The following is a 12,130-nucleotide window of genomic DNA, read 5'->3' as shown; positions in this document are numbered from 1 at the left end:
AGCTCAAAATTATAAGGCAATATTTGAGAAAGGAGAATAAAATACTGACACTCATCTTTGATGCCCAATTTTCATTTCTGCATCCAATAATTAGTTACTGTGGAAAATAAGTGAATCTTCCTTTGTTATAACAACAATAACAACAATAATAAAACCTATGGATCATGTCACATGAGGCAGAGAATTCCTTAATCATTCCCCAGCTGACTTAGAACCTATTAGGAAATACAGTTTAGTGGCAAATGAACTGAGTTTGGGGGTCAAAGAACCCCCAATCCCAAAGTTGTTATTTATTTTTTTTGTGACTTGTTAGGTGGTATTTCACCTCTGTGGCTCTTATTTTCTTCATCTGTAAACCGAAAAGGCCGGAATGGATTATCTCCAAATTCCCTTCCAGCACGAAATCTGAAGATGCTGCTTTATGAAGTGGTGAGTCCCCCCATCATTGGGAGTATTCAAGCACTGGATGGATGAGTTGTATGTCTTATGCTATCGAATGGGGATTCTTGTTTTGGTAAGTCTACATGGCCTTTGAGATTCTTTCAAACTCTGACATTCTGTGTTTTTGTGATTTTGTGACCTTTCCTCCCCAACACCCACGCACCCACAGCCAAGCCTTTTCTCATCCTCAAGCATCATCTGTCTCCCTAGCTGGGTTTGGTCTGTCAATTGCCTAGGAAGCTTAACAACAGTATAAGTCACAAGAGGGCGCCAAATCCTTACGTACCACGACGGCGCTTGGAAGTTAAGCTCGATGGTAAAGGCAGTGCCCGCGTGGACTGCATCCCGGGAAAAGCAGATCACCAGGCGAAGATGAAGCGAGTACCACTTGGCCAGGTCCCGCAGCACGTCCAGCCTTTGCTGCCCAGAGTGTGAACCCAACTTCGCAAAGGTTTGTGAACAACCACTCCCTAGGGACTCTCAAAGAGCCAGTCTTAGTCCCAGTTCTGAGTGGGCTGGTGTACCCATGCTCTTTGTTGGTCGCTGGCTGGGCGCAGGGTGACAGGGCACTATACTAAGCCTATTTGTGTTTGGTTGACTTTGTGTCCTGTTGCCGGTGGGGTTGTGCCGGCACGGGAAAGATGTTTTTGGAGGGATGGGTGAGTGTTTAGGCGTGCCTATAAGTACACGTATGGAGTGTGTGTATGTGTGTGTGTGTGTGTGTGTGTGTGTGTGTGTGTGTGTGTGTATGTGCGCGCGCGCGCGTGCATTTTCCTTAACACTGTCCAACACTAGCATGATGATTTTAATTCGGTGGATTCTGTGCTCCTTGGAATGGGTGGTTTTGTATCTTTGTGTGATCCCAAGGGTCCTGCCCGATGTGACTGTCGCACCAAAAAGTCCAGCCCTGAAAGGCTTTCCCAGTCTCAAAGTTGACAATGTGGCGTAAATGCCCCAGCTAGGGCCCGGCTGGGGTCCGTGTGTATGCCTTGAGGAAGAGGGCTCGAAATTAAGTTGAGAAGTTTCCCAGATGCCCTTCTTTTTGCCCAAGGAAGCCAAGTCCCGAGTCAGAGGAAAAGGAGGGGGTTGGAGAACGGGAAGGGGAGGGGAGAAGGAGGGCCCGGGAATCCGCCCTCCGTGGGATGTGGCCCTTGGGGAAGGTACCGGGGGTGGAGGGTGGGGGTATGGGTAGAACCCGTCAGAAGCCAGGTCCCATGTCTTTACCTCCTGGTCGTTCTCAGGAAGCCTGGAGTGCTGCGGAAAGCACCGTGGCCCCCAGACTGGAGTAGTGATGCAGGAGGAAGGTGGAGGCTCCTGATTCCTGGGTTGGAGTCTGGGCCAGCCTGAAGAGCATCTTGAGGGGGCCCAGATGTGACCCGGTTCCAGGGAGGGGGCGGGAAGAGCTTCCCTGCCCCAGAGACTCCCCGCCGTCCTCTGACCAGTCTTCGAGGGAACCAGGCACCCAGGAGCTGAGGGAGGTCAGGCTTGGACCAAAAGCTCAGGGCGACTTGACAACCGCGAGCAGCCAAGGTTTGAGTCGAGAGTCCCTCCCGACAGCTTTGTTTTTTATTATCAGGACTAAGGGGGCTGAAGGGAAGGAAGGAAAAATAAAAACTGTGTGTGCGCGGGGAGGGGTGGTGTTGTTGGTGGTGTGTGTATGTGTGGGGGGAGGCTGACGCCTCATTTCGTAGTCTCTGGGGAACCTTCCCTTGATTCCCTCTCGGGATGAAGAAACCCCAGAGCCTGGGATAATAGTTCTTCACTTGGTGGAGGTCCAGCTCCCTAGGCTCTGTCTCGAGGGGAACATACAAAGCACCTCCTGATTCATCGGTAAGCCTTGCAACCCTGGGACTCTTCTTCTAAAATCTGAGGACTTCCAGGCTGGGTGGGAACTGGGAAGGGAGAAAGGTTTCTGTACTGCCCACAACTCACCCGCTCCTGCTTCTTGGTTCCTAACGTCAGACTCAGAGGTCTGTTTGAGGGTCAACTGGGCAACAAAAGGAATTCCCACGCCTCTTCATTGAATTTGGACGATGGAATTGACCTGGCTCTTTCTCTTCTCAATTTCCATCTATCAGACACAGGCCCTCAAAGTCTTTGATTAACCCCTGTTTGTGTTTGGGATTAGATCTGAAGCTACTAGCCAGGAGACAGACTCTGCTTTTTCAGCTGAGGGAGTCTTAGATTAACGGGTTCTCAGAGCTAGAACATCCAGCTATTTCAAAGAAGGAGTCATAGATTTGATTTAGTTTAATTCCTGGAAAGACTAAAAACATCATTGTTAAGAAAGTCCTTAACACAAAATACTTTTGTTTGATTTGTTTCTAGGGCTAAGAAAACTGAATTTAGCCAGCAAAAAACGTCAGGGGCTCTCCCAATCCAGGGACAGAACATCAGGCATCCTTCCAGGAGGTCATATGGAGGATGTCAAACATCAAACGAAGGAGCACTTCTTGATGTGGATGTTGGGAAAATATATTAGAAATCTAATGCCACTTAATGTGACAGGCTTCAGTGGGACTGATGAGGCTGAGGAATGGACACTAGATTCCTAGATTGACCTTTGTCCATAGGATATTCAGGTGACAATCTCTCCTGTGTGGTGGGTATCTCTCTGTGGAGGAGACACAGGGAGGGATGCATAAGGGCCCAGCCAAACTCTGGAAAGGCTCCTACTGGAATCGGAAAATGGAAATCATCAGCAAACTGTAAGATGCCAAGGTAACTTTACTAGCACTATTGTGGGACCTGGGTTCAACTCCTAATTCTAGGATTTATTGCAAGTCACATCTGAATCTCAGTTTCTTCATTTTTACAATCAGGGAATTGTAATAAATGAACTTGAAGGTCCCTTACAGCTCTAGTCCTTAGATTTTGTGACTTGGGTTGTAAGTTATAAATACCTATCCAAAAACTAGCTGCCAATTATTATTGGAATATAGACATCCATTTAAAGGTGAAGAGATTGCAACAGAAGCTCTGGATCTGCTTGGTGAGTAATTTACAAAGGACTGATGGTTGAGTAACCCCTGTAAGGAGAAGGGTTTGAGAACACACAGAAACACACAATAGATTTTTCCCTGAGGAGACATAATGACCTTGAATGACACAACTATGGACAGAGGAGGACTGGTAGTGGAAAGGGACTTCTCCTTCCGCATCCTTACTGCCTGCTTCCTCTCACTGTTGATCTTGTCTACACTTTTGGGAAACACATTGGTGTGTGCAGCTGTCATCAGGTTCCGCCACTTAAGGTCCAAGGTGACCAATTTCTTTGTCATCTCCTTGGCTGTTTCTGACCTCTTAGTAGCTGTCTTGGTCATGCCCTGGAAAGCTGTTGCAGAGATTGCGGGTTTCTGGCCCTTTGGCTCCTTTTGCAGTATCTGGGTGGCATTTGATATCATGTGTTCCACAGCCTCCATTCTAAACCTCTGTGTCATCAGTGTTGATAGATACTGGGCTATCTCCAGTCCCTTTCGCTATGAGAGAAAGATGACCCCCAAGGCAGCCTTCATCTTGATCAGTGTTGCTTGGACTTTGTCTGTGTTGATTTCCTTCATTCCAGTGCAGCTGAATTGGCACAAGGCCAGACCCCTGAGCTCACCAGATGTGAATGTTAGCTCCCAAGGTGAGACAATGGACAACTGTGACTCTAGCCTGAGCAGAACATATGCCATTTCTTCTTCTCTCATTAGCTTTTACATTCCAGTGGCCATCATGGTAGTCACATACACAAGGATCTACAGGATTGCACAGAAGCAAATCCGACGAATCTCAGCTCTGGAGAGAGCAGCTGTGCATGCCAAGAACTGCCAGAACACCACTGGGAATGGGACTAATGTGGAGTGTTCCCAGCCAGAGAGTTCCTTCAAGATGTCCTTCAAGAGAGAAACCAAAGTCTTAAAGACTCTGTCTGTGATCATGGGAGTGTTTGTGTGCTGCTGGCTACCTTTTTTCATATTGAACTGCATGGTCCCCTTCTGTGAACCTGATTTGCCTTCTGGAGAAGCAAAACCCTTCTGTATTGATTCTATTACTTTTGATGTTTTTATGTGGTTTGGATGGGCAAATTCCTCGCTGAACCCCATCATTTATGCCTTTAATGCTGACTTTCGCAAGGCATTTTCTACTCTCTTAGGATGCTACAGACTCTGCCCCACTGGTAACAATGCAATAGAGACAGTTAGCATCAACAATAATGGGGCTGTGTTTTCAAGCCATCACGAGCCCAGAGGGTCCATTTCCAAGGAGTGTAATCTGGTTTACCTGATTCCACAAGCTGTTACCTCTCCTCGAGACTCAAAGAAGGAAGAAGGTGGAGGATCAAAACCATTGGAGAAAACCTCTCCAGCTTTATCTGTCATTTTGGATTATGAAGTTGATGTATCTTTGGAAAAGATTAGCCCCATCACACAGAATGGACAGCACAAGACCTGAACCGTAAGATGAATCCTGCAAAATATGCTAGTTGAAACAAAAACAAAAACCTTACAAGATTCCCTTTTGTTTGTTGTTGTTGAGAAACTAAGCTATGGTGAGGTTCCATGCTCACAAAAGAGCTAACTGCTGCTTCTACTCAGCATACAACTTTGTTTTATAACCCAGCCCAGTACACTTTTGATTTGTATGTATTTCTGTATTCTTCATACCGAATGAAACAGAGACCCAAGTAAAGGTTTAAGACAAGGAACACCTCATCAGTTCTATAATTATTTATAGAAACTAGTTTCTATCTTAGTGACTGAAAATAGGGCAAGAAATCGAGAATTAACAGTGACACCTAAAAAAAAAAATCACTCCCAGAAAGAAACAAAAGCGTCGAGTTTACCATGTATAAATAGGTGCTAACATGTTTCAAATCAAATTTTCAGATTGTAAAGTTAGGTAAATGCCTTTGTAAATTATTTCTGGAAAAAAAATGAGCCTTATAGTAAGAATGAGTATTTATAAGTTTGGGAGATGCTTTGTTAATACTGGTTTTATTTATTTATTGTTTTAAATGGCTATTTTTAACATGTTAAAACCAATTTATCTTATTTAAAAGTATCTGATGGGAGATCTCTGAGACCTCATGAATATAATTTTTTTATTGTTTGACTGGTCAGAATTTTAGTGTCAGCTGGTAATGAAACTGTTGAAAAACACACAGAGTTGAAGTAAACTTGCTTGTGTATACTTCAAGATTACAGCAAAAGCTAAGAGTGAATAATGTTGAACTGTGATATTTCTTCTGAAATCATCAGAGATCAATATAAGATCAGAGCAGACAAGGAAAAAATGACAGCTCCGTTTTTTTTTTTCTTAACAAGGATTTAAAAACACAATGGATTGCTGCTATTCTTTTTATTACTTTCCCATTACACATTCTTGTTAAGAAAACAGTCTGCAGCTTTGTAAATACCTTCCATAGGAAAACCAACTTAAGAGAAATCATGCTTCGAAATTGAGATCTTAGCCCCTGGCAACCAGAAGCATCAGACGCTTTGTATTTATGTAAAATACTTGGCTTTTCAGTCTTTTCTTATTTCAAGTGTTTTTTTTTTCCTACTGAACAAAACCAATGACTGCTGATTGAAATGCATAGTGACTATAATAAGTCTTGTTACGTACCACCTGTATATTTACAGCAACACCAATAGGTACAGAGCATACTATGTGTTCTGCTTCTTTACAAAGTTCATATTCCTTTCACACACAGGCTACTTTCCTGCTTTACTTTTGAATCAAGAATCAAGTCATTTTTCAGTTTTATCAAGTTAATAGTCCATTGAACAAATAGCAGTGCCTCATTACCATCTCTGATTAAGATGTTTCTGGAGGGGTTGGACAAGGATCCCCATTATTTTCAGAAGTGTTGCCAGCAGTGAAGAGTCATCGGGATTTCTTTTGTGGCTACAGATACTTCCACTGTACTTTGAGCAAGTTCCTGCCTCTTTCGTTATCTCTGCACCATAAAGAGGATCCCATTTGCAGCAACAACCAGCTGATGGAGTAATCCTGTGTGCTCCAAGAGAGGAACTCAGTTCATAAACTCTTGACTGCATCTTTGGGAGAAACTGCTTAATGGAGTACTGAGGGAGGGGGAAAGTAAACATTTACTGAAAGAATATATCCTGCATCAGGTCTGTGTTATATATGTATCGTGAATGTTTTCCTAAGGTTTTTTTTTTTTTTTTGCTTGTATGCTTTCATACATATAATAAAATTATTTTGTGGACACAAATGGAAACAGAAGCATTTACATTACATCTCTCAAGAGCTTGGGGTCTTTCAGTTTTAGACATCAGGAGGAAAAAAAATATGATGGTCACATTTGAGCCTGGTGTATGGGAAGGGCACTGGATTTAGAGGTAGATTGGATTTGATTCCATTCCAGCATTGTCATTTACTTATGTGACTCTAGGAAGGGAACTTTTAAGTTCTTTGAGTCTTAGAGTCCTCATATGTAAAATGGGTACATACTTCTTAAAGTTCCTTCATTGTATACAGGGTTGTTGTAAGAAAGGTACTTTTTTGTAAACTCTAAGGGAATAGAGGAATCAGAGTTATTGTTTTGTTAAGTACATGGGGTTTTTAAAATGGAAATGTCTTCTGTTAGATGCTATGCTATCGTTAAACACATAAGGATGTTCAGAAGCAAAAAAAGTGTGATTTCAAAAATATCTCTATGCTTTCAACTTTAGGCATCTTAATCTTGCTTTCATTTTGCAGCTTTGAAAAGGAACATTCTTTTGAGTTTAAGAACATTCGAAAAGGAACATTCTTTTGGATTCTGGTTATGATTGCATGGACTTTAAAGGTTATTAAGGGCTGTTTTCTATTTTAAACCCAATTAATTTCACCAAGGATTTTATTAAAGAAGAGTGTGTTACAATAGAGAAAAAAGCATTGGCTTGGAAGTCAGAGAACCTGGGTTCAAACCCAGTTTACTACTATGGTAACCTTGGGCAAGCCACTTAACCTTAATGTCCTCATCTGTAAAATGAAGGGGGTGTATGAAATGATATTTGATGTACCTTCCAGCTGTAGATCACTGATCCTCAGACCTGTATACAACATGTAGGGGTCTATGATTGTTCTGGAGGTGCAGAGATAAAAGACAACCTAGTCTCTGCTTTTAAGCAAATTACTGTCTAATACTACTTACATGGGTACAGTGTATTTTTTTAAATCAAATAGCTAATAACTATTCAGAGCATGGCTGTTTGGTGTTGAGATCTATTGTGCAAGGTAGGTAGCATTGTGTAGTGTATGGACTTGGAGCCAGGAAACCTGAGTTGCATTTGTAGCTCTCCTTTTAATCTCTGGTTACTTCTCTTCTCTGTCAGTTCAAAGCACGGTGCTAAACAGTGGTGATGTAACCAAACCAAACCAAACCAAAAAACCCCAAACCAAAACACAATTTCTGCCCTCAAGAAACAAGAATTCTAATGAGGAGACAACATATAAAGAACTTTGTACATACAAGATATATATATATATATATATATATATATATATATATATATATATATATATATATATATATATATATATATATATATATATATATATATATATAGTGTAAACAAATGATAGTAATTTTTGAAAGAAGTCACTCTAATTTTCCCTTGAAAATGCTAATGGATGGAGTTAGAGTAGTTCCTCCCAGGAACTTTATGGATCAAGCAGCACAGGTATTGTTCTAATTTAACAAGTGAGGAAACTGAGGTTCAAAATGTGGAAGTGATTTACTGAGCCAGTTAGATTAGATGAAGCAGAGGTCTAATATTCTATGTTCTGTACTCTAAACTTCCTTTTTTAGCTTAAACATTCTATTATTCTGAGATATAATAAAATACATTCATAGCTGGTTACAGGATTTTAAAAATTTTATTTTATTTGAAAGAATGCATGAATCACGCTACTGGACTTATCAAGTGCTCCCTGCTAGGAAAGGTCCCTTGGTGCCACTGAAAATGCCTGATCTTGCTAAGAAATCAACCCCCCCCCCCTCCGCCCTAGGAATTGTGGTGACTGACCAGCAGGTGAAATTGAGACTGGGCTAGCCTGCAGAGGATTAAGTCTACCATTCTGAACATCACACAGCAGATGGTGTCTTTTCAAATTCCCCATTTGTCTTCCTGGGCACTAGAGAATAAACATATCTGCAGTTAGCACCCAGAATGCATCATGGCTTTCCTTTTAGCCATATTTCTTTTCCTGAAAACTTTGCTGTACTGAAGCCAAGTTTTCTTTCTCAATGTAAAGTTTCATACTGTGGCAACTAAGATGCTTTAAGTGATGTAATTTACCAATTGAGAAAATGAAGTAAAAAAAAATACTCAACCCTTTTCATGCTGAAATTACAGACCCAGCTAAGTGATTTACTTTGGTGAAAGAGCACAAAGTAAATGACATACCTAGAAATTACATCAAACAATTGTAGGATTCAACACAATATCAGAGATTATAATTTTCTTTCTTGGCATGTTGGATTGATAGATAAAATGCATTTTAGTACACGTTAATTTTACTGAAAGGAGCTTCCAAAGAACTTCATTTTCAGCCCTAAAATCAAAATTATAGCATGACTTTCATTTAACCTTTAACTATTCATTGCTCTGCCTCATTAATGCTAAGTCTAAGTAAAACACTTTACTAATATAGACATTTAATTTGAGAAAGGCTTTCTCCCACCTTTCTGAAAGGTTCTTTTTTCCCCTTTCTTATAATGAAACAGAGGAGAAGCTATAAATTGGTGGCTAAAATGACAGGAGTCTGTGTAGAATTGATGGAAGCAAGAAGCTTGGGATTCAGGACATCTGAGTTTTAATTATGGTCCTGTGACTGACTTTTCCCAGGGATGTAAGCAAAGGTGGTCTGAGGCTCAAATGAGGACATGCAAGTAAGACACTCTCCAAACTTTAAAGTGCTATGTAAATGTGATTTTGTTAGCATTATTATATTAGCTGATTACTATTGTTATTATTATTAGCCTTCCGTCAGTAAGCCTTCAATCTGATGATGACTTCATTCCCCAAGTCTTCTGTATTCCTGCTCAGCTTAATCAATATGTATAGAACAATACTGGGGCATGCTGGTAAATATTTAAGAACCAGGCTCAATAGAAAAAAACAAACAAACAACAGACACTCACTTTTAAGCCTAATCTGCATTATTAAAACTTTCTTACATCTAGAAATCAACAAAACAATAAACAAAACCCTAATCTGAGGTGTAAATGTTCACAAAGAAAATTTAACAATCAGCTAGGAGAGTGAGGTTACAGTTGGCTCCAGTAAGTCATTTATTTAACTGCTTCACTTTAAGTTTTCCCATTTGTATCTTGAGAATGATAGAATTCTCCTATAATTTTTGTAGCCCAGGTCTCCTTCTGGAAGACTCCATAGCAAAAACAACAATCGACATTTATAGCACTTCAGGTTTGCAAGGTACTTGATATCCTTTATGTGGTACATAGTAGGGCTTACTAAATACTTGCTGACTGGTTATATTTTAATTTTCAATAACAAACTTTAGGTTTTATGCAAGATGTTCCAAAAGTCTTAGTGCCATTTTAAGCTTTCAATAGCTTAAGATTGCTTTTAAATCTTTTGGGATACAATATATGTGAAGTAGCTAATATTGTCATAATACAGTAGCTATAATTATCCTCATTTAGAGATAAGGTGACTAAGACTGAGAGGTTAAGGTACCCAAGAACACACATCAAGTAAGTGGAAAAGCCTACATTAATCTATTGGCATTCAAGTAATTTCTTTTGATTTTTTGTTAGTCTTTTAGAAATACATTTTGTCTTTGGTGCTACAGCCATTTCCAAATATAATCCTTTCACACTTAACATAAACATATGTTGAATCCTTCCTTTAAAAGAAGAAAAATATTAAACAAGATGGACCCACATAGTTACTGCATCTGACACCATAAATATCTTACCTCTGTAGTTCCCACCTCTCTAATGAGTGAAAGAAAGAGTATAGCACTTTTTCTTCCTGGAACTGTGATTGGCCATTTTAATGAGATTTTAATTTTAGGCATGATTTCATCTGTTGCTATCCGGTAGTTGATCTGTACCCAAGGAATAATAATAATAATAGTAGTAGTAGCCTAATTAAAAATAAAATTAGGAAGAGGAATTTGCTGCAGCCACATGTACATACATATATTCATTCCACCCTTCAAAAACTAGTCCAATTCAAAGATGTTTTAGCTGTGTGTGCACACATATGTATGTATGTGTTACAGTAGTCATTTCTGTATAACTTCTTTTTTCTTTTAGTACTGTATCCTCCCATGAAAGAAGAAAATCAGTTAAAGAAAGCCAACCAATACAGTGACTATTTCTGTCAATGCATGAAACATTCTGCTTCTGTAGTCCTCCACCTTCCTTCCTAAAGTCCAAAATAACATATGTGTTATATATATTATACATTGCTTTGCATTCTCCCCTTCAAACTAGTAGATGATTGAGAATTACCTATGACTAGCTCAGAGGTATTAGACTTTCTGACCATGATACTCTCTATGGCTTGAGCCACTTTAAAATGTATTTGGGACCAAAAAAAAAGAAAAGAAAAGAAATTAAGGGGGGCAGCTAGGAGGCACAGTGGAGAAATCACTGGCCCTGTATTCAGGAGGACCTGAGTTCAAATCCAACCTCAAACACTTAACCCTGGGCAAGTCATTTAACCCTTATTATCCCACCCCCAAAAATGTAATTGGGAAATATTTAACAAAATAAAAAATATACAACAAAACATAGATAGCATTATATCTTGAAATGAAGTCAATATGGTGCCCATAGGGATCATTAAGTACAGATTAATTGTCCCTGTTTCAATCTGAGTTTGACACCACTGTTCTAGATGACTTGGGAAAAAGTTACCTATGGTCTTGGATTACTTAGATACTTACCTTAAAGATTCATTCATCTTTGATTCACCCTGATTTTCTATGAAATGCTGATTTGAAATTTGCTACACCATTATCTTCTCAGAATCCTCGTGAAGCACATGGAGATGAGGGGCACAGGTACACAGCGAGTTGGGATGGCCATAATGAAGGCCATCACCCCATCGTCTAGCTATTGGTCACTTGTGAGTTGCTGAACCTCTTACATCACGGCAAAGGCACCTTACTTCTGTAACCCTTGTGACTTGATCAGCTGGATCCCTCAGATTCCTTGCAGCTCTAATGTTCTGTGATTCCAGTTGAGAGAAAGATCTACTACAGCCAAAAAGAATACATTTTGTCCAGAATTCGCTTTATTGTTGCCTCAATTCTCCATATCTCTTTGTTGTTAAAAAAACTGTTGGAGGAAAAGGGCAGTTTGTTGGAAGGAGTCAAATATTTTTTGAGTTTTATATTTCCGGGAGTGTCAGGACCCATGTGGCCCAGTGCTCTCTTGTGCTTTGATAAATACTTTCGACCTTTGATATTGCTCTTGATCTTGCCATGAAATCTTAGGGCAGTTGGGAGTATGTGAAGACATTCTGGGGTTTGCCTGGTCTGTGTAATATTATAGCACATGTATGTAGGAAGTGACTCATTTTTAAGTAGACTTAACTATTTGAAAATATGAAAGTATCTGTATTTGTTACATGCAAAGCATACAAAATAATTAGCCCATTAGAAAAGACTCCTAAGAGGGCAGCTAGGTGGTGCAATGGATAAAGCACCGACCTTG

The 12,130-nt window shown here is 40.0% G+C and overlaps 1 protein-coding gene across 2 annotated transcripts; it reads left to right on the top strand.

Annotated features, from left to right (window-relative positions):
• The first annotated feature begins 746 nt into the window (after positions 1-746).
• Positions 747-5,475, top strand: DRD1 (dopamine receptor D1). Of its 2 annotated transcripts, XM_043990325.1 has the most exons (3): positions 747-892; positions 1,683-1,971; positions 2,770-5,475. In XM_043990325.1, exon 3 carries the CDS (start codon positions 3,535-3,537, stop codon positions 4,876-4,878), a length of 1,344 nt encoding a protein of 447 aa, XP_043846260.1. In that variant the 5' UTR covers positions 747-892; positions 1,683-1,971; positions 2,770-3,534; the 3' UTR covers positions 4,879-5,475. The 2 variants fall into 2 exon arrangements, with proteins under 2 accessions (XP_043846260.1, XP_043846261.1); XM_043990326.1 differs by lacking the exons at positions 747-892; positions 1,683-1,971 and adding an exon at positions 2,031-2,271.
• The last annotated feature ends 6,655 nt before the right edge of the window (positions 5,476-12,130 follow it).

This window comes from Dromiciops gliroides, chromosome 2 (genome assembly GCF_019393635.1).
Source record: "Dromiciops gliroides isolate mDroGli1 chromosome 2, mDroGli1.pri, whole genome shotgun sequence".
NCBI classification, from domain to species: Eukaryota; Metazoa; Chordata; class Mammalia; order Microbiotheria; family Microbiotheriidae; genus Dromiciops; species Dromiciops gliroides.
The sequence above is the reverse complement of the archived record's forward strand: the minus strand, read 5'-3'. Positions and strand labels throughout refer to the sequence as shown.

Bases quoted from the DNA above. Each gene is read 5' to 3' on its own strand.
- DRD1 (XM_043990325.1), top strand. From the start codon at position 3,535: ATGACCTTGAATGACACAACTATGGACAGAGGAGGACTGGTAGTGGAA.